Here is a 27,037-nt window from a genome sequence, read left to right as displayed (position 1 = left end):
CATTAATTTAATAATATCTGTTACACTATTTGTGAGAATGAAATAAGACAGTGAATGTGAAATTCTTAGCACAGTGCCTGGAATGTGTTAAAGTCTCAATAAATTTTATTATCATTTATGGAAGGATACATGACAAAATGTGGGCCTACTCCAAATACTTAATTTTGTGACTCTCCTAGTTTAATTGTGATGGATGGTGAGTTATTTTTTAGATGACATCACATATCCAAAAGTTCACTAGTATTTCTAAAGAAACCAACTGATTTTCTCAGTTTCTCCAGAATTGAGAACCTATGGGAAAATTAAAGCGACAACTGACTGATGATCTTTCTCCAATGTCTGCTTTAGTTTTTCTGCATCAGTTCAGTTCAGTTTAGTCGCTCAGTTGTGTCCGACTCTTTGCAACCCCATGAATCACAGCACACCAGGCCTCCCTGTCCATCACCATCTCCCAGAGTTCACTCAAACTCGCATCCATCGAGTCGGTGATGCCATCCAGCCGTCTCATCCTCTGTCGTCCCCTTTTCCTCCTGCCCCCAATCCCTCCCAGCATCAGAGTCTTTTCCAATGAATCAGCTCTTCGTATGAGGTGGCCAAAGTACTGGAGTTTCAGCTTTAGCATCATTCCTTCCAAAGAACACTCAGGGCTGATCTCCTTTAGAATGGACTGGTTGGATCTCCTTGCAGTCCAACGGACTCTGAAGAGTCTTCTCCAATACCACAGTTCAAAAGCATCAATTCTTCGGTGCCCAGCTTTCTTCACAGTCCAACTCTCACATCCATACATGACCACTGAAAAAACCATAGCCTTGACTAGACAGACCTTTGTTGGCAAAGTAATGTCTCTGCTTTTCAATATGCTATCTAGGTTGGTCATAACTTTTCTTCCAAGGAGTAAGTGTCTTTTAATTTCATGGCTGCAATCACCACCTGCAGTGATTTTGGAGCCCCAAAAGATAAAGTCTGACAGTGTTTCCACTGTTTCCCCATCTATTTCCCATGAAGTGATGGCACCAGATGCCATAATCTTCGTTTTCTGAATGTTGAGCTTTAAGCCAACTTTTTCACTCTCCTCTTTCACTTTCATCAAGAGGCTTTTTAGTTCCTCTTCACTTTGTGCCATAAGGGTGGTGTCATCTGCATATCTGAGGTTATTGATATTTCTCCCGGCAATCTTGATTCCAGCTTGTGCTTCTTCCAGCCCAGCGTTTCTCATGATGTACTCTGCATAGAAGTTAAATAAGCAGGGTGACAATATACAGCCTTGACCTACTCCTTTTCCTATTTGGAACCAGTCTGTTGTTCCATGTCCAGTTCTAACTGTTGCTTCCTGACCTGCATACAGGTTTCTCAAGAGGCAGGTCAGGTGGTCTGGTATTCCCATCTCTTTCAGAATTTTCCACAGTCTGCATAGTACCCCTCAAAAAAAGTTTTTAAAAAGCCCTTAAAAATGGAGAATGACAGAAGTATTGCACACAGTTTGCTTTCTAAAGATAACTAGTTCGCTGTGAATTTGCCTAATTTATTTTATGTCAAATGCTTACATACTATGGAAAAAGGATAATGTCTCAACTTAACAAAATGAACCAATAAAAGAGTTACTGCTTTCTTAGCAGAAAAATTCTACAAAATATATACTTTGGGAAATTCCTTGAAATATAGGTAATTGTATATTTGATGATCACTGAGTATTTCACAGAAAGGCACTGGCTGAGAAATTCAGTCTGCCTTAATTATAACTGCCAACTGTTCAGTTGCTCAAAGTATACATCAACTATGTTTTATTTAACATAAACATAGAAATTCTGTTCTTACAGTATTTTAAAGCAGAAGGGCCAGGAGTCCACTGTACATTGAGGAACACTGTCCTGGCACAAAGCTCAGGCCATTTAAAATACTATAATTAAAAAAGGTAAAAAAAAATAAAATAAAATAAAAAAGGTAAGGAACATTGTTGAAAAAAATCTCCTAAATACTTCTATAAACAAATCTTTCTGAATAGTTATTATAACCTTGGAAAAACACACTAACCTTGCCAGCAGCAATGCAAATGAAGGCTTAGTATTCACACAGATGGGCAAGTCAGAGTTGTCTTTTGTCTGTTGGGAAAAGGGAGTGAAGAATCTCAGAATGGATAAGAAAGGACGAATATGTCTTAAAATGCAAGCTTTTCCCAACAGTTTTTAGAGTGTCATGGTACCAGCAAGGAGAAAACCACGCATGTGCACAGCCAAAATCATTAAGCTGACAATGAAATACATGTGTGAAAAAACAGGGAAACAATGATTAAATGGGGAAGCAAGCCAGTAAGGGCTAAAAAGAGGCTACTCTTTGCCATGAGCATCCCTGGGAGGCTGGTGGACAGAAGACCCAGGTCGTTCTTACAGAAAGGCAGTGAGGGAGGCTCTCTGTTCTCCTGGACCATTCATGTGGGCTGCCACTGAGTCCCTTCTATTTCCAGTGTCAAGTCCAAGGATGAGAAAGAAGGCTGAAGCCTATCCGTGAAAACACAACATGTCTTTCTGAAACAGCTTTTCCAGTAACTGATTCTGTGATTGGAGTAAATACTATTTCCTGTAGGGTCACTGAGAGCTTTGGGATCATTCAAAAATTCTATTTCAAGTGTTGATGAACACAGCTAACGCTGGTCCCTCCAGTCTGCCCTGTTCTTTTAGAGTTAGCCTCCTTCTCTCTGCACTCCAGATTCTCTTTTCTCAGGATCTCTCAGAGGAACTCCAAGGGCCTCTAAGGAAACCAGGCTCTGACCCTCAAATTCTGAACAGATCAGGCAGGCTGGAGGCCTGTGAGGCAAAGTGGTCCAAAGCTCATCCAGTCTAACTGGGGCCTTTGTGATATGAATGTCCACATAAGGAAAATAGCCACATAGGCCCCCTTCTCAGCAGGAAAAGGACCTAGGGAAGGGCAGCATCTCTTTAACTCATGAACTCAGGTAAATAAAATTCATCCTTGATCTTTTGAATCTCATCTGGATTTTTCTGTAGGAAATAGAAATTAGCACAATTATGAAGGATTTCATATAAAATTAACATTCTTTCCCCCATTTTTGTTGTTAATCTAATAAAGGGGCTTCCCTGGTGGCTCAGCAGTAAAGAAGCCACCTGCCAATGCAGAAGATTTGAGTTCGATCCCTGGGTCAGGAAGATCCCTGGAGAAGGGAATGGCAACCCACTCCAGTATTGTTGCCTGGAGAATTCCATGGACAGAAGGGCCTGGCAGGCTACAGTCCATGGGGTCGCAAGAGTCAGACATAACTTAGTGACTAAATCACTGCAATCTAATCTAAGAAAAAACACATTGCTGATGCAGGGCAGTTGATGGGTGGTTTTGTCTTTTAAAGTAATAGTCAAAATACTACTTGTGTTTTGGTAAGAAAATTAGAAAATACTCTAGATTACTGAAAATATTTAGATACTGTCCTAATATTCCATTTCTTAAGCTTGTTTATTAAAACTAGGTTTTGCATTATGCTAGATTATTACAGTTAAGTAGATTTCCTCTGATGGGAGATTTTTTTCACAGAAAGAGCACTTACAATTTCTAGCAATACATTAGTGATCCCAGAGTCATAGCATTCTCAGAAACTACTGAGAAGCAAAATTAATCTCCTTTTGCTTATTAAATCTCTTCTGCTGAGTCTCTAGGGCATTTTACTGGGCCAGAGAGGTATTTTTAATGTCACTATCTATATTATACTCAGCTTGCAGGAAATTAGACTTCACTCAGCCAATGTCATTATCTCTACTCATACGGATCCCAAATGCCAATTAAGATTTGCTGAAACTTTCTGCCATCGTTGGTGCAATGAATACCCTCGTTCAAATCCACAAGAAACATTTCTACTGTACTAGAGATGATCTCTCTTGACATCTCTAAGGATGTCTGAATAATCTTTTAAGTTAATATTCATGGCCAAATTGGTGGATGGTGTAAACTGAGGTGACGTGGGGAGCATATCCGGACCAGCACAAGTGACCAACCCTCTCCTCATCCTTGTGTGCTTACATAAGGATGCCTCCACTCTGAGACTCTCACCAGCACCAAAGCCTCCCGTTAGGTCCAATGTAACCCAGTCGAGCCATTACCAGCAGGGTAGGGGACCTTGGAAAACTGCTGGCTGCAAACACTGGCTCCATTCACCATCAGAAAAAGGCCTGCTCCCTTGTCTCAGGCAAGACTCCTGCTATGGCTCAGTGTGTCTCCCAGCTGAATAGCCACCAGTCTGTTTCCATCTTTAGCCTGCATTATAATGGAGGGTGAGATGAAAAGGAATACAGGCCCTTGATACCTTTTACTTGGAGTGCTAACTAATGCAGGGCCTCATGTCTGATCTGCTGCATGGCTGAGGGGATGGCAGATGGCCTTCAGAAAGCTTTTCAAACCCACCCTCCTTTCAGCAGGGCATGAGGCAGGTATTGTTACATTTTCTGTACGGCGGTAGAAAGCAGCACCAAATAAAAGCACACAACAATTGTGCCACTTCTCCGGGAAGCTTATTACCACTTTACAATGAAGGCTAATTGGCTGATGCCAAAAGCAGACACAGAAGCAGCTTTGAATATCATCCAGGAGAGTTTTAGCGAGCAGAGTCAGGAAGGAGGCTGAGCCATAAAAGAGGACAGCGTTGAGAAGAACATTGGCAGGGAAAAGGTGAGGGCCAGGATGAAGACGAAAAAGAAGAGCTGTCTTATTTGTATCAGAAAAGAATCATGCTCTTGTTAAAAGAGTTTGTTCATCCACACTTCCCCCTTCTACCACAAGCCTCTTTATCAGGAGGACGTCAACAGTCAGTCCTGGCTTATAGAGCAGTGGCCACAGGATGCTGCTGTTACCATGACAACCGATGTGAACAAATCTTGGAGCCTTTCAAGAAACTTGTGGGTGATCTCCTTGAAGTGGGCAAAGGAGGAACTAAAAAATACTGAGCACTTACTGTAAACCAGACTGTTTCAGGAAACTTCCTTTATTATTTCATTTAATCTTCAAAACAATTCTGAGACATATTGTTAGGATCATTTCACAGCTGAGGAAACTGAGGCTCAGGGATGTTAAATAACTCGCTCAAAGTCCAACGGACTCCAACCCAGGCATTTCTGACTCCCAAGTTCAAGCCCTTTCTGCCATGCTACTCTGCTCTGAGCTGATTCTCCAAATAGCCAGGTCCTGTCTACTATCTGGTATGTGATGGTAGTGGTCAAAAAATGTTTTCTGAAAGCAGAACTAAACTGGCCTGGAAGTGGAGATAGGAAAGAAATGATTTAAGAAAGTTGACCCTAGGAGTCGATTCTTGGCTAGGGGCCTTCATCCCAGTGTACACAGAAACTCAATCAAAATTATTTGGCAAAAATGTTTTGAGCATCTATTAGGTACCAGACATTGGGTTAGGTGCCAGAAATATACAGTTTAAAACCCAGATTCCATCTTTTAGCAGCTCACAGTCTCTTGGCAGAGGGTAGAGGGGCTCATATACATACAAGCTCGTAAAATATGCTATGAAAAATGTAAGCTTGGAGTTTTCAGGAAGGAGAAAGGAAACCTTAATCAGTATGGGAAGGTCAAGGAAGGTTTCCTGGAGAAAGTGATGCCTGGGTGGGTTCTTAAAGAATAAACAGGAATTAGCCAGGTAAGAAAGGGTGAGTGGTATTATTCCAGGCAAAGAGCAGTGCGAGCAAAGTCCAGAGGCATGAAATAGACAACGTGTCCATAGGACATTAAGAGTTTCCTACTGAGCTGAAGCCATGTGGCAGGAAATGACACTGAAGAGATAGGCAGAGCCAGGAAGAGGGAGACTTTAAATGCCACGTTAAGTGTTTTGAACTTCATCCAGCAGGGGATGCAAGGCATCGATCGGTCTTTGCAGGGAGAGGGAGTGATATGGTCAGTGTGGAGGAGAGATTTGAAGGGATAAGAACTGAAATAGGAAGAACAGTTGGGCAGTTGATGCTGTGGTTTATGTGGGAGATAATGGGGCCTAATCAGGGAAGTGGTGATAGGGGTAGAGAAGGCCAGATTGATTTGAGAAACATTTTCAAGGTCAAGTCAACAGGAATAAGCAATTTGATTGGGTTGTGAGAAATAAGAATGGGACAATGGCATGTGAATTTCTCGCTTAAGGAACCAGGTGGATGATGGGACCATTCATTAAAATTATGAATCAGGAGTGGGAACAGATTAGGGGATGCCCATGGGATAAGATGAGATCATTTGACAACTGGGACATAGCTAGGTATTTAGCAAGTAGTTGGATTATGAATCAGAAGCTCAAAAGAGAGATAAATCATGAAGATTTGAGAAGTCTGAAAATAGATTCTTCTGCAGTCACTTCTGTTCTGAAGATGTGTTTTGTTTGGACTTCCATGATATTGTTTTTAAAATCAGGATTAGGTGGAAAACATGGAAGAATCAGGAAGTTGCCCATCCCCCCCAAAACAGAATCTGTATTTTGGGTGTCTCTTGAAAATTCTGCTTTTTTTGCATTTCTGTTCTTTCATGACAATAGTCAGCTAGAAGCAGGAAGAAGCGGGGCTCTCTGAGGAGGCCACATGCTCTGCAGAAGCCTCTGTCCTCACCTGGCTGGGCCCCTGGCTCAGGGCTCAGCATTGTTTGCTATCTCATCATCACTATCGCTGTTGCCTTTCTTACAGTAGAGTTAAGAGAAAAGTAAACTTTTCTTGTTCTCTTATCCTAGTTAAATGTAGAAAATTAAATCTAGTCCAAGAGGACTGTGTTTCAAGAAAAAGGTGTTGAGAAATGAATAATGTTCCCATATATTTGATGTGCAAACAATGCATATCCTTGTTGAAAGAATTAAACTTGAGATATCACTGTGAAATAAACCATGTTAATATTACTGTCTGCTCTATTTAAAAGATGTGTAATGACAAAATTTGTTTGTATCTCCTTTAATTTCTTTCATCACTGTTTTGTAAATTTCAGGGTATAAGTCTTTAATATTGTTAAAATGTCCATACCACCCAAAGCAATCTACATACTCAATGCAGTTTTTATCAAAATCTCAAAGGCATTTTTTACAGAAGTAGAAAAAACGATTCTAAAATTAATATGAGACCACAAAAGACCCCAAATAGCCCCAAAAATCTTGAGAGAAAAAAAAGAACAAAGCTAGAAGTATCACACTTCCTGATTTCAGTGTAATAAAATATATATTACAAAGGCATAGAAATTAAAATAGTAAAAAAAAAAAAAAAAAACTTATGGTACTGACATAAAGACATACACACCACCCTATAGAATACAGAGTCCAGAAATACATCCATACGTGTAGGTCAACTAATCTTCAACAGGGTGCCAAGAACATGCAATGGGGAAAGAATAATCTCTTTAATAACTAGTGTTAGGAAAACTGTTCACACACAGAAAAGTGAAGACCTTTATCTTACGCCATACACAAAAGTCAACTCAAAGTGGATTAAAGACTTAAATGTAAGACCAAAAGCTATAAAACCCCTAGAAGAAACTGTAGAGGAAAAGCTTTGTGACACTGGTCTTGGCAATAATTTCACAGATATGACACCAAAAGCAGAGGTGACGATGCACAAATAGACAAGGAAGACTACATCAATGAAAACACTCCTTCACAAGAAAGGAAGCAATCACTGGGATATAAAAGAAACCCGCAGAATGGGGGGAAATATTTGCAAATGGTATAACTGGTCATTTAAAAGGCTGATTTATACTAAAATATGTAAGGAGCTCCTCAATTACAAAAACATTGATAACCCAGTTAAAAATGGGCAAAAGACTTCGACAGACATTTCCTTAGAGAAGACATAAACATGGCCAACAGGTAAGTGAGAAGATGCTCAATATGACTAATCATCAGTGAAATGCAAATCAAAATCATAATTAGATCTTACCCAACACCTGTTATGATGCCAATCAAAATAAAAAGCCCCCAAAGACTACAAGTGTTGGTAAGAATATGGAGAAAGTAAAACACTTTACACTACTGAAGGGAATCTAACATGATGCAGCCACTATGGAAAACAGTATTGAGATTCCTCAGAAACTTAAAAATGGAACTACCGTATGATTGGTAATCCCACTTCTGGATATTTACTCAAAATAATTGAAATCAGGATCTTGAAGAGATATTAGCACTCTCATATTCACTGCTGTACTAGTCACAATAGCTTAGATGTGGAAACAACCCAAACATCAATCAACAGATGACTGGATAAACAAAAATGTGATATATGTATACAATGGAATATTATTCAGCCTTAAAAAAGAAAGAAGTCCTGCAATATGTCACAGTTGGATCAACCCTGTGGACGTTATACTAGGTAAAATAAGCCAGCCACAGAGGGACAAATGCTGTATGATTCCACTCATATGAGGTATCTAAAATAGACTCAGAAGCACAAAACAGAATGATGACTGCAGGGGCTGGGGCGAGAGGAAAGAGGCAATTGCTCGTCAACAGGTATAACATTTCAGGAATGTAAGACTATTCTAGAGATTTCATGAATAGCATTGTGTCTGTGGTTAATGCTACTGTATTGTTAACTTAAAAATGTGTTAGGGAGGACTTCTCTGGTGGTCCAGTGATTAAGAATCCACCTGCAGGGGACACAGGTTCAATCCCTAGTCTGGGAATGATCCTACATGCTGCAGGGCAGCTAAGCCCAAGAGCTGCAACTACTGAAGCCCGGGCACCTAGAGCCTGTGCTCTGCAACTAGAGAAATCGCCAGAGTGAGAAGCCTACAGCCGGAGAGTAGCCCCTGCTCACTGCAACTAGAGAAAGCCCACGCACAGCAAAGAAGACCCAGGGCGGCCAAAAATAAATAAACAATTTCTTAAAGGAGTATTTTAAAAACCTGTTAAGGAAGTAGATCTCATGTTAAATCTTCTTACCACGTTAAAAGTAAGAAGTTTAAAAACAAAAAGATACATAATGGGAAAGCCTAATAAACTGAAATAAGTATAGAAATTTCAATAGTTTGTTTAGGAAACTGCGTGAAATAAACAATGACAGGCCATTGCCTCTTTCCTACAGATACACTGCTTGGCCGTAAAAGAGTTTATTTTACAAGCTCTGTTTTAGGGTCACTGGTATATAGCATGGACAGTAAGAATGGAACAAGAGAGAGAGGAAAAGCAGGCCAAGAGCGGAATCTTGGGGAAAGACTTAAATAGTACCACTTAGACCAGAGATTCCCAAACTACCTTGGTTCACCATGCCCTTCATTTTAAGTAATTTTTTCAGGGCTCCAAGGCCAAGAGAGATACCAAACAGTTCCAGAAATTAAGTATTCACGTCCAAATACCTTAATAAGTGTTTATGTCCTTAAAACTTAGTAATCATTAAAAAAAAAAATACTCCATCTAAGCTGAAAGACATTTCAGTTTCTTTAAAATTTCATTCTTCAGTAACAACTTACCTAATGGGATGTGTGGGCCTTCTGGGCACTTCACAACTTTGCCAGCCTGCTCAAACTGACACCCTTATTACCTGTTCTACATGGATTTTTACCCAGAACTTGCTTTTTATCACACCAACAGCAGGAAAGCCAGCATGGAAAGAGATGTTATTGAAAGAAATGCAGTTCAGTCTAATGTGAAATTGTGAACAAGCTGCATTTGTTTCATAATAATTTGTCTTCCTGTTTTTATTTATCAAGCACCAAGAACCTCTTATTAACAATAGTGAACCAGTATCCACACATCAAATTGATACACTTATCTCCAAAAGCCAGAGAACATGGGGTTTCAGTTCTTTCCTGCCACAAGTACAGGAGCAACTTCCATTTTCCATGTTGGAATGTTGAAACAGCAGAATTAGAGCTAGTGCCTCAAGTCCACTGCTGGTTCCCACGCTGGACCACCCCTGAAGGCCCCTGATGCCCTGAGATTCTGTGACATCTACAACCAGGAATGAGGAGGCTTTGAGTCAGATCCAGGAGCCCTCAAAGCCCTCCCTCCACTGCCACCTCTCACACTAACAAGGGTATCCTGCTTACTCCGTCCCGGTTTATCAGTTTATTCTGAGTCTATGCCCCTGGCCTCAGACTCGGTTAGCAAGCAACTTCGATGGAGACCCTCTCCATTGGCAGCCGTGAATTGGACACCTGAGTTCAAATCCCCGCCCTCGTCTCTTTCAGTCCAGCCGGGAAGCGTGAGGGTGGCAGGGGCTGAGACACAGGCGGCAGAGTTGAGGCTGTGCCCTAGGCTGGATGAAAGACCTCGGTTTCACAAAGACTCCTTCTCCACCTTGCTGACCATCGCTTTCAGGCCCAGCCCATGTTACAGGCGAGAAAGAATCCTCTCCCGGGGTGGGGGGCGAATTCGGAGCAAGCCAGCAGTCTGAAGGAGCTGCACCCGCCCATGGCATATAGGACTCCCCAAGCGCATGCCCAGCGCTCATCGTGCCTTCTAGAAGCTAAGGAGCAAGTTTCCCTGGTCTTTGTTCCCTTCACTGCCTTCTCCAGCCCTGTCATTTTTCTAAAACGCCCTGATGGGAACATGTGAAGGCCAGCGGTATCCCTCTTCTTCGACAAACCCCGGACCTTGTTGTACCTTTCCTCCCGTCGTAAAGGCCGAAAATGCTCCTCTTTGATTTTTCAAAGCCCTCAGCATGTTTATGCGGTGCCAGGAGGGGAAGCTGGCTGGCAGTTCGTGCTAATTGTCTGGCCGCACTTTAGAAAGAGGCTTTTTGAATCTGAGCATTTAGGGAGAAAGTGGAGAAGCGTGGCTGTATGAAAGAGCAATTGATGTTAAATATTCATGCTCTGCTCTTGGTTAATCAAAATCAGTAACCCCCATTGCTTAGCTGAGTCTTGCTGGCTTCTATTAATAACTATGATTTTGCTGAGGGAACTTGGATACAAAACAGTGCCACTAATACACATGCACACACACAATGCGTGGGTGCTTATAGGTGTGAAGTCTTTCCAGTTAACATTGTGCAAGGCGCAGGAGATGCGGGTTCAACCCTGGATGTGGAAGACCCCTGGAGGAGGAAATAGCAACCCACTCCAGCAATTCTTGCCTGTAAAATTCATGGACAGAGGAACCTGGCCAGTTACAGTTCATGGGGTCACAAAGAGTCAGGCAGGACTGAGCGACTGAGCACGCACTCCCAAGTCAGACAGTGCCTGTTTTCTCACCAGTGTTGAATGAGCTGCAGTTATCCCTTCCATCAGCATATTAGAAACACCACTCCCTTCTTTTTCCTTCTTTCATGTGGAATTCAGCAAACTTTGTCCTTGCTTAAAAACCAGACATATTCTGTGACAGATTTTAAAGCAAATTGCAGAGTATCCTAATTCATTTACCAGAAATGATGAAATTTCACAGAACAGAGAAGAAATGGACTATAATTGAACAAATTCAGGTAATAATATCATAGGTTGCTTTAGTAACAACTTTAAGATCATGTTTCCTGAGCCTCCAGGAAATAAACATTTTATATTTTTATATGTTGATTGATTTTTAAAGTACATGTAATTCAACCACAGGAGCTTATAAAATAATCACTGAATTTTAAAGGAAAAAGAAAAATAGCTCTTAAACATTTTTTTTGTTTTATATTTGTAGCTATATTTTTTCTACAATGACTATGTTTTACCATCATAATAAAAACAATAACAATTATTGTTTTACAAAGCTGCTAAGCATTTGCTGAATTTTATGTTTCGGAAGTCGTCAGTTTCTTCCTTACCTGTGTCATCTGCAAGAGAAATGTTGGTGAAGGCACGGTCCTCCTCTTCCTCTTCCTCTTTGCTGGACCCATCCATCTTGCTCACTTTCAGGCCTGTTAGTGACAAGTATGAGGGCAGAGGACAATGGCTGTTCCCTTATGTGATCACCCTGGTTAAATCATTAATACACGAGCGTCCACGCAGGTGCTATCTGATACTTGTAAGAGCCACCCTCTTCCTGTGTGCCACCTAAGGAGTTCTTACTGAGTATTGCAGACCTAACCGGAAATGGTGAGAGGTTAGGTCTGCAGGTTAAAGAGTTACAACCCTTTACTTGAAGCTGTTGAACTGGCACTCCTGCTGTACTCTGGCTGGGTGCCAAATCCAGTGTCAGCTTCCTTAGACTGAATTGCCCGAGAACATTGCCCCAGAAGCCCTGCAGTGAGGTTGGGGAGGGGGAAATGTATTTTATGTGATCAATACACCTTTTAGACGCCTACATAAACTTCTTAGGGATTTGGGTCAGTGACCTATTAGCATGACTTGGTTCAGTTCAGTTCAGTCGCTCAGTCGTGTCCGACTCTTTGAGACCCCATGAATTGCAGCACGCCAGGCCTCCCTGTCCATCACCAGCTCCCGCAGTTCACTCAGACTCACGTCCATCGAGTCAGTGATGCCATCCAGCCATCTCATCCTCTGTTGTCCCCTTCTCCTCCTGCCCCCAATCCCTCTCAGCATCGGAGTCTTTTCCAATGAGTCAACTCCTCGCATGAGGTGGCCAAAGTACTGGAGTTTCAACTTTAGCATCATTCCTTCCAAAGAAATCCCAGGGCTGATCTCCTTCACAATGGACTGGTTGGATCTCCTTGCAGTCCAAGGGACTCTCAAGAGTCTTCTCCAACACCACAGTTCAAAAGCATCAATTCTTCGGCACTCAGCCTTCTTCACAGTCCAACTCTCACATCCATACATGACCACTGGAAAAACCATAGCCTTGACTAGATGGACCTTAGTTGGCAAAGTAATGTCTCTGCTTTTGAATATGCTATCTAGGTTGGTCATAACTTTCCTTCCAAGGAGTAAGCGTCTTTTAATTTCATCGCTGCAGTCACCATCTGCAGTGATTTTGGAGACCAAAAAAATAAAGTCTGACAGTGTTTCCACTGTTTCCCCATCTATTTCCCATGAAGTGATGGCACCAGATGCCATAATCTTCGTTTTCTGAATGTTGAGCTTTAAGCCAACTTTTTCACTCTCCTCTTTCACTTTCATCAAGAGGCTTTTTAGTTCCTCTTCACTTTCTGCCATAAGGGTGTTGTCATCTGCATATCTGAGGTTATTGATATTTCTCCTGTCAATCTTGAGTCCAGCATGTGCTTCTTCCAGCCCAGCGATTCTCATGATGTATTCTGCATATAAGTTAAATAAGCAGGGTGACAATATACAGCTTGACGTACTCCTTTTCCTATTTGGAACCAGTCTGTTGTTCCATGTCCAGTTCTAACTGTTGCTTCCTGACCTGCATACAAATTTCTTAAGAGGCAGGTCAGGTGGTCTGGTATTCACAGAGCCTCAATTTCCTGTCCTTTACCAGGATGTCTTATGTAAGGATTAAACATAAATAAAAAGCATTTGATACGTGTCAACTATAATAATGACCCTAAACGATATGTGAGGGACTAAGATTCTATACATATTAAGCCCATCAATGCCCTTTCATATTACTGTATATGTACCTCACTCCATGAAAGCTTGTTAAAATGTCAGGATCTCCTTTCTCTATTTCTGGAAGGGCCAGCCCTGAAGCCTAGGGCCCTTTGCTAGAGGAGGAAGCCTTTTTTAATAGCTACTTTTCTTTGTCTCTTAATCCCCGTTCATATACGTTGGAGAAGGAAACGGCATTCCACTCCAGCACTCTTGCCTGGAAAATCCCATGGACAGAGGAGCCTGATAGGCTACACAGTCCATGGGGTCGCAAAGAGTTGGACGTGACTGAGCGACTTCACTTCAGAATTTTACATCATCACTGTTTGAGGGGTGGAAATCAGACAAACTGATGAAGAATTTCAAGCAGATATTAAAACTGAATTACTGCAGGCCACATTTTGCCCTAAGTGCTTTGATACATGGGATTTTTTTTTAAATTCATCTGAGTTCATTGTTGCTTTATCAGGCAAAATGGATGTAAGCTGTTGGAAATCCTGAATACTAAAAGTTAAATTCACTAGAATAGAATTCCCCCTAATTTTCCAATTCTATCCTACACATATTTGTGATTGCCTATTTGATACACCTGGGGGACTTTGGAAGGCTTAAAGTAAGAAATAATTATTGCTGTTAATAAGCTTAGTAAAAAGCTCGAAAGCAAGAGTCCTTGAGGTTTAGAGAAGGTAAAGATCTTGAAAGGCTTAGAGAAGATGACATTTGAGATGCATGACTGGTGACAAGTGTCATCCAAAAGGCAAAAAATGGCCAGATGGTGAGTGCTTTCTTGGTGAAGGGGCATGGGCAAAGGCTCAGAAATGCAGAAGCACAAGGCACATTTGGAAACCAAGAGTGGAAGATACAAGCAGCTAAGAGGTAGGAGATCAAACCAGTCAGTCCTAAAGGAAATCAACCCTGAATATTCATTACAAGAACTGTTGCTAGGCTCCGATACTTTGGCCACCTGATGTGAAGAGCCGATTCACTGGAAAAGACCCTGATGCTGGGAAAGATTGAAGGCGAAAGGAGAAGGGGGACACAGAGGCTGAGATAGTTAGAAAGCATCACCGACTCAATGAACATGAATTTGAGCAAATTCTGGAAGACAGTGGAGGACAGAGGAGCCTGGTGTGCTACAGCCCATGGGGTTGTAAAGAGTCAGACACGACTTAAGTGACTGAACAACCACAAGAGATAGGAGATTAAAAAAAAAAAAAAAAGATAGGAGATAAGACTGCAGCATATAGGTTAAGTTCAAAGCTAAGAGAGCTTGAATGCCAAACTGTGTTAGTCCAAGTCCTCTAAGAATCTGACACTAAGGTGAGATTTAAAGGGAAGGAAACAGGAAAGGCTGCAAGAGCCATCAGACCATGATGCAGAACTGACCCAGAGTGAAGACAAAGCAGAATAGGAAGTCTAGCTTGTCCTTCAGAGCAAGGAAATTTCAACAAGGTTGTCAAAGAGTACTTGAGCCAAAGTTGACCATAAGAGAAGTCCTTTGCCTCCCAGGAATGACCTCCCTTAGCGTTTCTACAGGCACTTAGTTACTGGCTAGGAGCAGCTGATGGGACGTGAGACCTTATGCAAATATGGTGTTGGATTTCAGAGCACAGCAGCTGGAGCCCTTCCTCAGTTACAGCAAAGTTGAAGGTCTACAAGGCATATGCTAATGGCCACAATATAAGCTGCTTTTTCAAGCAACTGTATACATAATCATGGAAGCATAGAAATACCTCTTTTGCCTGATCCATCCTCTGTCAGTCCTAGAAATAGTAGCACACACTGAAGTAGTTACTATGTGCTAGGCAACAATCCCATGAAGTAGGCACTAATATTATTTGTGCCTATTTTAAAGGTGAGCGAGCTGAGGCATGGAGAGATTAAGTAAAATAATAAGCAACTAAGTAAGGCTAGGATTGTAATCCAGGCCCTCTGGATCCAGGGTCTGTGCTCTTAATCACTATTATCCTTATTCCTGGCAAAGAATTTAGAAACCAAAAGATGTGTTTGGTTTAACTTGTGTATTTGGGTTTTATAACTCGTAGCCAATTATACTTTTTGTTAGGATTAGCTTAGGCACTTGTTTTTGTTGTGGTTATTGTTTTTGTTTGCTTGTTTTTGCCTTCTTTCTGATTACTTTCAGTGACATTTCTCATGAAGTGTCTATCTTAGTGGACAGAGGAGTGACAGAGATAAAAATTCAAGTCTGTCAGCTTTGCTACCATTCCCATAGTCTTTGGGCAAAGTTATGATGGGAAAGATATTCACCGTTAACTACAGTGGAGAATTATCTGTGGCAGATATTTACTCCTATGTTTTCTTCTACTAATTTTATTGTTTTAGCTCTTAAGTTTAGGTTGTTGATCCATTTTGAGTTAATTTTTGTACATAGAGTGAGGTAGGGATGCAGCTTCATTCTTTTGCACTTGGATATCCAGTTGCCCCAACACTATTTGTTGAAGAGAATATTCTTTTCTTTATTGAATGGTCTTGATATCCTTGTCAAAAATCAATTGGCCATAATGTTTGGGTTTAATTTCTGGGATCTCAGTTTTATTCCATTGGTACTTATGCCAGTACCACACTGTTTTGATTACTGTAGCTTTGTGATAAGTCTTGAAATCAGGAAGTATGAGTACTATACCTTTTTCTTCTTTAAATAATGTTTTGACTATTTGGGTCCCTTGCAGTTCCATATGAATTTGAAGATTGTATGAATTTGGCAATGAATTCTTAGGTTTGACACAAAAATTATGAGCAACAAAAAATAAATAAGTTGGATCTCATAAAAAGTGAAAATATTTGTCTAATTAAAAACATTATCAAAACTGAAAAAGCAACCTATAGAATGGAAGAAAATATTTGCAAATTGCATAGCTGATAAAGATTTAATGTCCAGAGTATATAAAGAACTGTTAACAACTCAACCAAAGAGACAAACAACCCAGTTTTTAAAATGGGCAAAGAGCATGAACAGATATTTCTCCAAAAAGATATACAGATGGTCAATAAGCACATGAGAAGATATTCAGTATTAAAAAATAATTAGAAAAAGCAAATCAAAACCACAGTGAGATATCACTTCATACCCCCTAGTATTCAGTTCAGTTCAGTCGCTCAGTCATGTCCGACTCCTCGCGACTCCATGAATCACAGCACGTCAGGCCCCCCGTCCATCACCAACTCCCGGAGTTCACCCACACTCACGTCCATCGAGTCAGTGATGCCATCCAGCCATCTCATCGTCTGTCATCCCCTTCTCCTCCTGCCCCCAATCCCTCCCAGCATCGGAGTCTTTTCCAATGAGTCAACTCTTTGCATGAGGTGGCCAAAGTACTGGAGTTTCAGCTTCAGCATCATTCCCTCCAAAGAAATCCCAGGGCTGATCTCCTTCAGAATAGCATTAATAAAAACAACAACAAAAATGGAAAGTAAGTATTGGCAAGGATATGAAGGGATAAGTATCTTTGTACATTGCTGGTGGGAATGTACAATGATGCAGTCACCACGGTAAACATTTTGGCAGTTCCTCCAAAAGCTGAACATAGAGTTGCCATATGACCCAGCAATTCCACTCCTAGGTATTTACCTATGAGAAATTAAAGCATTTATCCACACAGAAACTTGTATTATAAATATTCATAGCAGCATCCCAAATGCCCATCAATGGATGAATGGAAAAATAGATTGTGATATATGAATACAATGGGATTTTGTTCAATAATAAACAGAAACAAAGTTCTGACACACAATACAACATAGATGGACCTTGAAAACATTATGTTAAGTAAAAGAAGCTAAACAGAAAAAGTCACGTATTATATGATCCTTTTTATATGGTATAACCACAATAGGCAAGTTTACAGAGGTGTAAAACAGGGCATAAAGGAAGGAGGGAATGTGGAGTGATTACCCAACGTGTGTGGGATATTATTCTGGTTGATTAAAAAGTTTGAAACTAGAGAGGGGTGGTGGCTGATCACATTGGGAATGCACTAAATGTCCCTGATTTGTATTCTTTATTATGCTTCATTGCTTGTCATGTCAATTTCACCTCATTTTTTAAAAAAAGATTAAGAAAATCCAATCAGGAAAAAAAAAAGTCTATGGTTTGCCTGTGTCTCCATAATTGGACTTCCCTAAAGGTTCTAAGTTGGCCACCTGATGTGAAGAGCTGACTCATTTGAGAAGACCCTGATGCTGGGAAAGATTGAGGGCAGGAAGAGAAGGGGATGACAGAGAATGAGATGGTTGGATGGCATCACCGACTCGATGGACATGGGTTTGGGTGAACTCTGGGAGTTGGTGATGGACAGGGAGGCCTGGCGTACTGCGATTCATGGGATCGCAAAGAGTCGGACACGACTGAGCGATTGAACTGAATGGAACTGAAGGTTCAGATGGTAAAGAATCTGCCTGCAGTGTGGGAGACCTGAGTTTGATCTCTGGCTTTGGAAGATCCCCTGGAGTAGGGCATGGCAACTCACTCCAGTATTCTTGCCTAGACAGAGGAGTCTGGGGGCTACAATCCATGGTGTCACAGAGTCAAACATGACTGAGCAACTAACACTTTCTCTCCATAATAAGAAAGAATGAATTGAATTGTTTCCTTAAATCATAACATACTCTACAATTTCAAATTCAACATAAGGCTAGTCTACCACATATCATAGAATTAATAAAGCTAGGATGGACCTTGTATCCTCTCTACCATGTCTCATACAATTAATAAGGCTAGAAAGAAGGTTAAGGTAAGGATGCAGAACTTTATTAAAATACAAATCTTCCCTAAAACAGGATTCAAAAGCATAAACATTAGGATCAAAATAGTTATATAACAAATCATTTTCACTCATTTTAAACGGGGGTGTGTGGGATATAATTGTGTGTGTATGAGTAGGTATGTGCATATCTGCATGTTAATGGGTGTTGGGATAACAGAGCTGAAGAAAATCTAAACTTAAAAGAATTAGTAAACTAACCAGGATTTTCACACTCTTTGTTATGATCTCAAGATTAAACATCAATAATGAAGCACATTGGAAGCTAGTGTTTATTGTGGGCTTTCTCAGAGCTTTTTCTAAGCAATGACTCAGGACACATCTCTAAGGGCTCTGAGTACCAATTATGACATCTGGAGTATATGTAATCAGGAGATTCCTGGAGAGAAACTGGCATCTCCGAAGGAGGTGCTAACCATTCCTCTGCTGTATTAAAGGTTTTCTTTCTTTAGGAGTGATTTCACAAGACTATTTGGATATTTTTGACAAATTAGTGCAAATTGGATTAATTCAACCCATTAGCTACAAAGGGGGCTAATGTGATGGCAGAACTTTATTCTCAGGGTATGTAGCTAATAATAATAGATTTATTTGTTGAAAATGCTTATCACTATGCTTATCACTATTCTAAGTGTTTACCTGTAACCAGCCTCATTATTGCTTACAACAACCCTATCAGAAAATGGACACACTTGGACGAGATAGTTTGCCCAAGACTCACAACCAAGAAGTGGCAGAGCAAATTCATATCAAGGTAATAAAGGTCTAAAACCCACATTCCAACCACCCTGGTGCATGACCTCTATAACCACAGGTATTAAAATACACAATCTGATTAATATTGGATTTGTATTTCTATGCATTGATTTTAAAGATAAAGATCAAATACTAAAATATGTAAGAAAGGAAATAGGAAATTTTAAATTTATACTCTTCTCTAGGCAAGAAGACAAAGTGGTTTGAGGAAGCTTTACAAATAGCTTAGGAAAGAAGAGGAGCAAAAGGCAAGGGAGAAAAGGAAAGATATGCCCAACTGAATGCAAAGTTCCAGAGAAGAGCAAGCAGAGAAGAAAACCTTCTTAAGTGAACAATGCAAAGAAATAGAAGAAAACAATAGAATGGGAAAGTCTAGAGATCTCTTCCAGAATATTGGAGATCTCAAGAGAAAATTTTATGCAAGGATGGGCACAATAAAGGACAGAAATGGTAAGGCACTACCAGAAGCAGAAGAGATTAAGAAGAGGTGGTAAGAATACACCGAACCAAACAAGAAAAGTCTTAATGACCTGGTTAACCATGATGATGTGGTTACTCACCTAGAACCAGAAATCCTGGAATGTGAAGTCAAGTGGGCCTTGGGAAGCATTACTACAAACAAAGCTAGTAGAGGTGATGACATTCCAGCTGAGCTATTTAAATCCTTTTAAAAAAAAATGATGCTGTTACAGTGCTGCACTCAATATGTCAGCAAATTTGGAAAACACAGCAGTGGCCACAGGACTGGAAAAGGTCAGTTTTCCTTCCAGTCACATAGGCAATGCCAAATAATATTCAAATTATCATACAATTGTGCTCATTTCACATGCTAACAAGGATATGCTCAAAATCCTTCAAGCTAGGCTTCAGTAGTACATGAACTGAGAACTTCCAGAGGTACAAGCTGGATTTCAAAGAGGCAGACGAACCAGAGATCAAATTGCCAACATTCGTTGGATCATGATGAAACCAAGTGAGTCCAGGAAAAACATCTACTTCAGATTCATTGTCTATGCTAAAGACTTTGACTGTGTGGACCACAACAAACTGTGGAAAATTCTTCAAGAGATGGGAATACCAGACCACCTTACCTGTCTCCTGAGAAACCTGTATGTGGGTCAGGAAGCAGCAGTTGGAACTGGACATGGAACAATTGACTGGTTCCAAATTGAGAAAGAAGTACATCAAGGCTGTATATTGGCACCTTGCTTATTTAACTTATATGCAGAGTATATCATGTGAAATACTGTACTGGACGAATTACAAGCTGGAATCAAGATTGTCAAGAGAAATATCAGTAACTTCAGATATGCAGATGATCCTACCCTTATGGCAGAAAGTGAAGAGGAACTAAAGAACCTCTTGATGAAAGTGAAAGAGGCGAGTGAAAAATCTGGCTTGAAACTCAACATTCAAAAAAATAAGATCATGGAGGTGGTCCTAAGATGGCAGAGGAATAGGACGGAGAGACCACTTTCTCCCCCACAAATTCATCGAAAGAACATTTGAACACTGAGCAAATTCCACAAAACAATTTCTGAATGCTGGCAGAGGACATCAGGCACCCAGAAAGGCAGTCCATTGTCTTCAAAAGGAGGTAGGACAAAATATAAAAGATAAAAAGAGAGACAAAAGAGGTAGGGACGAGATCCGTCCCAGGAAGGGAGTCTTAAAAAAGACAGAAGTTTTCATACGCCAGGAAACACTCTCTCTGGTGGGTCTGTGGTGAGCCTTGGAATCTCAGAGGGCAAAATAACCAGGAGGAAAAATAAATAAATAATTTAAACCCACAGATTATGGTCCTAACAGCAACTCCCAGCGGAGCAGCAGCCCAGACGCTCCCATCCCCCACTAGCAAGTGGGGGGCTGGACAGGGAGGCAGGGGCTGGACAGGGAGGCAGGGGCTGGACAGGGAGATGTGGGCTGCATTGCTTAGGGTAAGGACCGGGCCTGAATGCCCTGAGGGCAATCTGAGGGAACTAGCTTGAGATAGCAACCCAGACTGAGGGATAGCTATCCCGCGCAAAGCCCTAACCTAAGACACCACCAGGCCCACTCACAGAACAAAGGACTGAGCAAAGCTAGCCAGCTGAGGACTGGCCCATCCCCCACCAGACAGGCAGGCGAGGGCAGCCAGAGCCGGAAGGGGGCATTTGCGGCCCCAGAGAGGCATCCTATACCAAACTGCAAGCAGACTTTGTTGCTAACCAAGACTTCTTGGGATTCTGGATGGTTGACATCCGCCAGGAGGGTCGCAGCCAGAGATCAGCTCCCCAGAAGAGACACACGGCACGCCTGAGACGGCACGCCCGTTGTACACACAGAAAACTGAGCGGCTGGGATGGGGGAGGAGATAAGTCACAGCCTTCAACTGGAGGCGACTGTACTCACCAAGCACCTGGTCACCTGAGCTGCTCAGACCTGGGATGGGCACAAAACGCAGGCCCAACCAAGTCTGCACCTTTGTGGAGTACTCGAGAACCTGAACCTGAGTGGTTTAGACCTGGGGAGTGCATGCAACCCAGGGCCAGCATCAGACAGTTCCCAGCAGAGCAAACTAGAGTCTGAGCAGTGTAGACTGGGAAAGCACACATGCTGTGAGTGGGGGGCAAACCCAGTGTGGCTGAATCACTGTGAGCACACGCCAGTGATATTTGTTTGCAGTGTTCCTCCCTCCCCACAACACAACTGAACAAATGAGCCTAAAAAAAGTGACTACCACCGCCTGCCTTGTGTCAGGGAGGAAATTAGACACTGAAGAGACCAGTAAACAGAGGGAACAAACAGAACAAACAGCAAACAGAAGAAGCTAAAATAAACAGAGGGAACCGCTTTGGAAGTGACAGGTGCAATAGATTAAAACCCTGTAGTTAGCACCGACTACATAGGAAGGGGCCTATAGACCTTGAGAAGTACAAGCTGGACCAAGGAACTGTCTGAAAATGAACTGACCCCACACTGTCCACAACAGCTCCAGAGAAAGTCCTAGATATATTTTTACTATTATCATTTTTTAATTAAAATTTTTTTTTCATTTTAAGTTCCCTATTACTCCTTTAATTTTCATTTTTATAACCTACTGTTACCTTGCAAAAAAAAAGACCCTATTTCAAAGCAAACTTTAATATATATATTTTATAATTTTTGTGACTTTAAAAAAATATATTGTATTTTTGAGAATCTAACCTCTACTCTAGATTTTTAATCTTTGCTTTTTGGTATTTGTTATCAACTTTGTACCTTTAAGAACCCAATCTTCAGTACCCATTTTTACTTGGGAGCAAGATCACTGGCCTGATTGCTCTCTCCCCCTTTTGACTCTCCTTTTTCTCCACCAAGTTGCCTCTATCTCCCCCCTCCCCCTTTGCTTCTCTACCCAACTCTGTGAATCTCTTTGTGTGTTCCGGGTTGTGGAGAACACTAGGGAACTGATTACTGGCTGGATCTGTCTCTCTTCTTTTGATTCCCCCTTTTATCCTCCTGGCCACCTCTGTCTCCTTCCTCCCTCTTCTCTTCTCTGTGTACCTCTGTGAACATCTCTGAGGGTTCCAGACTGTGGAGAGCACATAGGGAAGTGATTACTGGCTAGCTTGCTCTCTACCCTTTTGATTCCCCCTCTTCTCCTCCTGGTCACCTCTAGCTCCCTCCTCCCTCTTCTCTTCTCGATGTAACTCTGTGTACCTCTCTGGGTGTCCCTCACTGTGGAGAAACTTTTCATCATTAACCTAGATGTTTTATCATCCGTGCTGTATAGATGGAGAAGTCTTGAGGCTACTGTAAGAATAAGACTGAAAACCAGAGACAGGAGGCTTAAGTCCAAATCCTGAGAACTCCTGAATCCAGGGGACATTAATCGATAGGAGCTCATCAAACGCCTCCATACCTACACTGAAACCAAGCACCACCCAAGGGCCAACAAGTTCCAGAGCAAGACATACCATGCAAATTCTCCAGCAATACAGGAACATAGCCCTGAACTTAAATATACAGGCTGCCCAAAGTCACACCAAACCCACTGACATCTCAAAACTCATTGCTAGACACTTCATTGCACTCCAGAGAGAAGAAATCCAGCTCCACCTACCAGAACACCGACACAAGCTTCCCTAACCAGGAAGCCTTGACAAACCACCTGTCCAACCCCACCCACAGCAAGGAACCTCCACAATAAAGAGGAACCACAAACTGCCAGAATACAGAAAGGCCACCCCAAACACAGCAATATAAACAAGATGAAAAGGCAGAGAAATACCCAGCAGGTAAAGGAACAGGATAAATGCCCACCAAACCAAACAAAAGAGGAAGAGATAGGGAATCTGCCTGATAAAGAATTTTGAATAATGATAGTGAAAATGATCCAAAACCTTGAAAACAATTGGAGTTACAGATAAATAGCCTGGAGACAAGGATTGAGAAGATGCAAGAAAGGTTTAACAAGGACTTAGAAGAAATAAAAAAGAGTCAATATATAATGAATAATGCAATAAATGAGATAAAAAACACTCTGGAGGGAACCAACAGTAGAATAATAGAGGCAGAAGATAGGATAAGTGAGGTAGAAGATAGAATGGAAGAAATAAATGAAACAGAGAGGAAAAAAGAAAAAAGAATGAAAAGAAATGAGGACAACCTCAGAGACCTCTGGGACAATGTTAAATGCCCCAACATTTGAATCATAGGAGTCCCAGAAGAAGAAGACAAAAAGAAAGGCCATGAGAAAATACTTGAGGAGATAATAGTTGAAAACTTCCCTAAAATGGGGAAGGAAATAATCAGCCAAGTGCAAGAAACCCAGAAAGTCCCAAACAGGATAAACCCAAGGCGAAACACCCCAAGACACATATTAATCAAATTAACAAAGATCAAGCACAAAGAACAAATATTAAAAGCAGCAAGGGGAAAACAACAACACACAAGGGGATTCCCATAAGGATAACAGCTGATCTTTCAATAGAAACTCTTCAGGCCAGGAGGGAATGGCAGGACATACTTAAAATGATGAAAGAAAATAACCTACAGCCCAGATTACTGTACCCAGCAAGGATCTCATTCAAATATGAAGGAGAAATCAAAAACTTTACAGACAAGCAAAAGCTGAGAGAATTCAGCATCACCAAACCAGCTCTCCAACAAATGCTAAAGGATCTTCTGTAGATAGGAAACACAGAAAGGGTGTATAAACTCGAACCCAAAACAATAAAGTAAATGGTAATGGGATCATACTTATCAATAATTACATTAAATGTATATGGGTTGAATGCCCCAACCAAAAGACAAAGACTGGCTGAATGGATACAAAAACAAGACCCCTATATATGTTGTCTACAAGAGACCCACCTCAAAACAAGGGACACATATAGACTGAAAGTGAAGGGCTGGAAAAAGATATTCCATGCAAACAGAGACCAAAAGAAAGCAGGAGTAGCAGTACTCATATCAGATAAAATAGACTTTAAAACAAAGGCTGTGAAAAGAGACAAAGAAGGACACTACATAATGATCAAAGGATCAATCCAAGAAGAAGATATAATTATAAATATATATAGACCCAACATAGGAGCACCGCAATATATAAGACAAATGCTAACAAGTATGAAAGGGGAAGTTAACAATAACACAATAATAGTGGGAGACTTTAATACCCCACTCACACTTATGGATAGATCAACTAAACAAAATTAACAAGGAAACACAAACTTTAAATGACACAATAGACCAGTTAAACCTAATTGATATCTATAGGAAATTTCACCCCAAAACAATGAATTTCACCTTTTTATGAAGTGCACACGGGCCTTCTCCAGGATAGATCACATCCTGGCCATAAATCTAGCCTTGGTAAATTCAAAAAATTTGAAATTCCAAGCATCTTTTCTGACCACAGTGCAGTAAGATTAAATGTCAATTACAGAAGAAAAAACTATTAAAAATTCCAACATATGGAGGCTGAACAACATGCTGCTGAATAACCAACAAATCACAGAAGAAATCAAAAAAGAAATTAAACTATGAATATAAATGCATATGTATGTGCATAGAAAATGAAAACACAACAACCCAAAACCTATGGGACATTGTAAAAGCAGTGCTAAGGGGAAGGTTCATAGCAATACAGGCATACCTCAAGAAACAAGAAAAAAGTCAAATAAATAACCTAACTCTACACCTAAAGCAACTAGAAAAGGAAGAAATGAAGAACCCCAGGGTTAGTAGAAGGAAAGAAATCTTAAAAATTAAGGCAGAAATAAATGCAAAAAAAACACAAAAGAGACCATAGCAAAAATCAACAAAGCCAAAAGCTGGTTCTTTGAGAAGATAAATAAAATTGACAAACCATTAGCCAGACTCACCAAGAAACAAAGGGAAAAAAATCAAATCAACAAAATTAGAAATGAAAATGGAGAGATCACAAGAGACAACACAGAGATACAAAGGATCATAAGAGACTATCATCAGCAACTATATGCAAATAAAATGGAAGAAATGGACAACGTGGAAGAAATGGACAAATTCTTAGAAAAGTACAATTTTCCAAAACTGAACCAGGAAGAAATAGAAAATCTTAACAGACCCATCACAAGCACAGAAATTGAAACTATAATCAGAAATCTTCCAGCAAACAAAAGCCCAGGTCCAGACGGCTTCACAGCTGAATTCTACCAAAAATTTAGAGAAGAGATAACACCTATCCTACTCAAACTGTTCCAGAAAATTGCAGAGGAAGGTAAACGTCCAAACTTATTCTATGAGGCCACCATCACCCTAATACCAAAACCTGAAAAAGATGCCACAAAAAAAGAAAACTACAGGCCAATATCACTGATGAACATAGATGCAAAAATCCTTAACAAAATTCTAGCAATCAGAATCCAACAACACATTTAAAAGCTCATGCATCATGACCAAGTGGGCTTTATCCCAGGGATGCAAGGATTCATCAATATCCACAAATCAATCAATGTAATACACCACATTAACAAATTGAAAAATAAAAACCATATGATTATCTCAATAGATGCAGAGAAAGCCTTTGACAAAATTCAACATCCATTTATGATTAAAAAAAAAAAAAACCCTCCGGAAAGCAGGAATAGAAGGGACATACCTCAACATAATAAAATCTATATATGACAAACCCACAGCAAACATTATCCTCAATGGTGAAAAATTGAAAGCATTTCCCCTAAAGTCAGGAACAAGACAAGGGTGACCACTCTCACCACTACTATTAAACATAGTTTTGGAAGTTTTGGCCACAGCAATCAGAGTAGAAAAAGAAATAAAAGTAATCTAGATTGGAAAAGAAGAAGTAAAACTCTCACTGCAGATGACATGATCCTCTACATAGACTCCACCAGAAAATTACTAGAGCTAATCAATGAATATAGTAAAGTTGCAGGATATAAAATCAACACACAGAAATCCCTTGCATTCCTATACACTAACAATGAGAAAACAGAAAGAGAAATTAAGGAAACAATCCCATTCACCATTGCAATGAAAAGAATAAAATACTTAGGAATATATCTACCTAAAGAAACAAAAGACCTATATATAGAAAACTATAAAACACTGGTGAAAGAAATCAAAGAGGACACAAATAGATGGAGAAATATACTGTGTTCATGGATTGGAAGAATCAATATAATGAAAATGAGTATACTACCCAAAGCAATCTATAGATTCAATGCAATCCCTATCAAGCTACCAACGGTATTTTTCAGAGAACTAGAACAAATAATTTCACAATTTGTATGGAAATACAAAAAACCTCGAAGCCAAAGCAATCTTGAGAAAGAAGAATGGAACTGGAGGAATCAACCTGCCTGACTTCAGACTCTACTACAAAGCCACAGACATCAAGACAGTATGGTACTGGCACAAACACAGAAATAGAGATCAATGGAACAAAACAGAAAGCCCAGAGATAAATCCACGCACATATGGACACCTTATCTTTGACAAAGGAGGTAAGAATATACAATGGAGAAAAGACAATCTCTTTAAGAAGTGGTGCTGGGAAAACTGGTCAACCACTTGTAAAAGAATGAAAGTAGAACACTTTCTAACACCATACACAAAAATAAACTCAAAATGGATTAAAGATCTAAACG

The 27,037-nt window shown here is 40.5% G+C and overlaps 1 protein-coding gene and 1 long non-coding RNA gene across 2 annotated transcripts in view; one reads left to right on the top strand and one right to left on the bottom strand.

Moving 5' to 3' along the window:
- The window catches only part of SCOC (short coiled-coil protein), a 39,385-nt gene extending 27,592 nt beyond the window's left edge, over positions 1 to 11,793 (bottom strand). Inside the window, exon 1 of the mRNA XM_027567400.1 lies at positions 11,703 to 11,793. Within this exon, the coding sequence (XP_027423201.1) occupies positions 11,703 to 11,778 (76 nt within the window). The 5' untranslated portion in view covers positions 11,779 to 11,793. The remainder of the gene's footprint in view (positions 1 to 11,702) is intronic.
- LOC113907787 overlaps positions 1 to 27,037 on the top strand; it is an 84,970-nt gene that overhangs the window by 15,646 nt on the left and 42,287 nt on the right. The window lies entirely within an intron of this gene.

This window comes from Bos indicus x Bos taurus, chromosome 17 (genome assembly GCF_003369695.1).
Source record: "Bos indicus x Bos taurus breed Angus x Brahman F1 hybrid chromosome 17, Bos_hybrid_MaternalHap_v2.0, whole genome shotgun sequence".
Lineage (NCBI taxonomy): Eukaryota > Metazoa > Chordata > Mammalia > Artiodactyla > Bovidae > Bos > Bos indicus x Bos taurus.
This window is presented reverse-complemented; position numbering and strand designations above follow the sequence as displayed.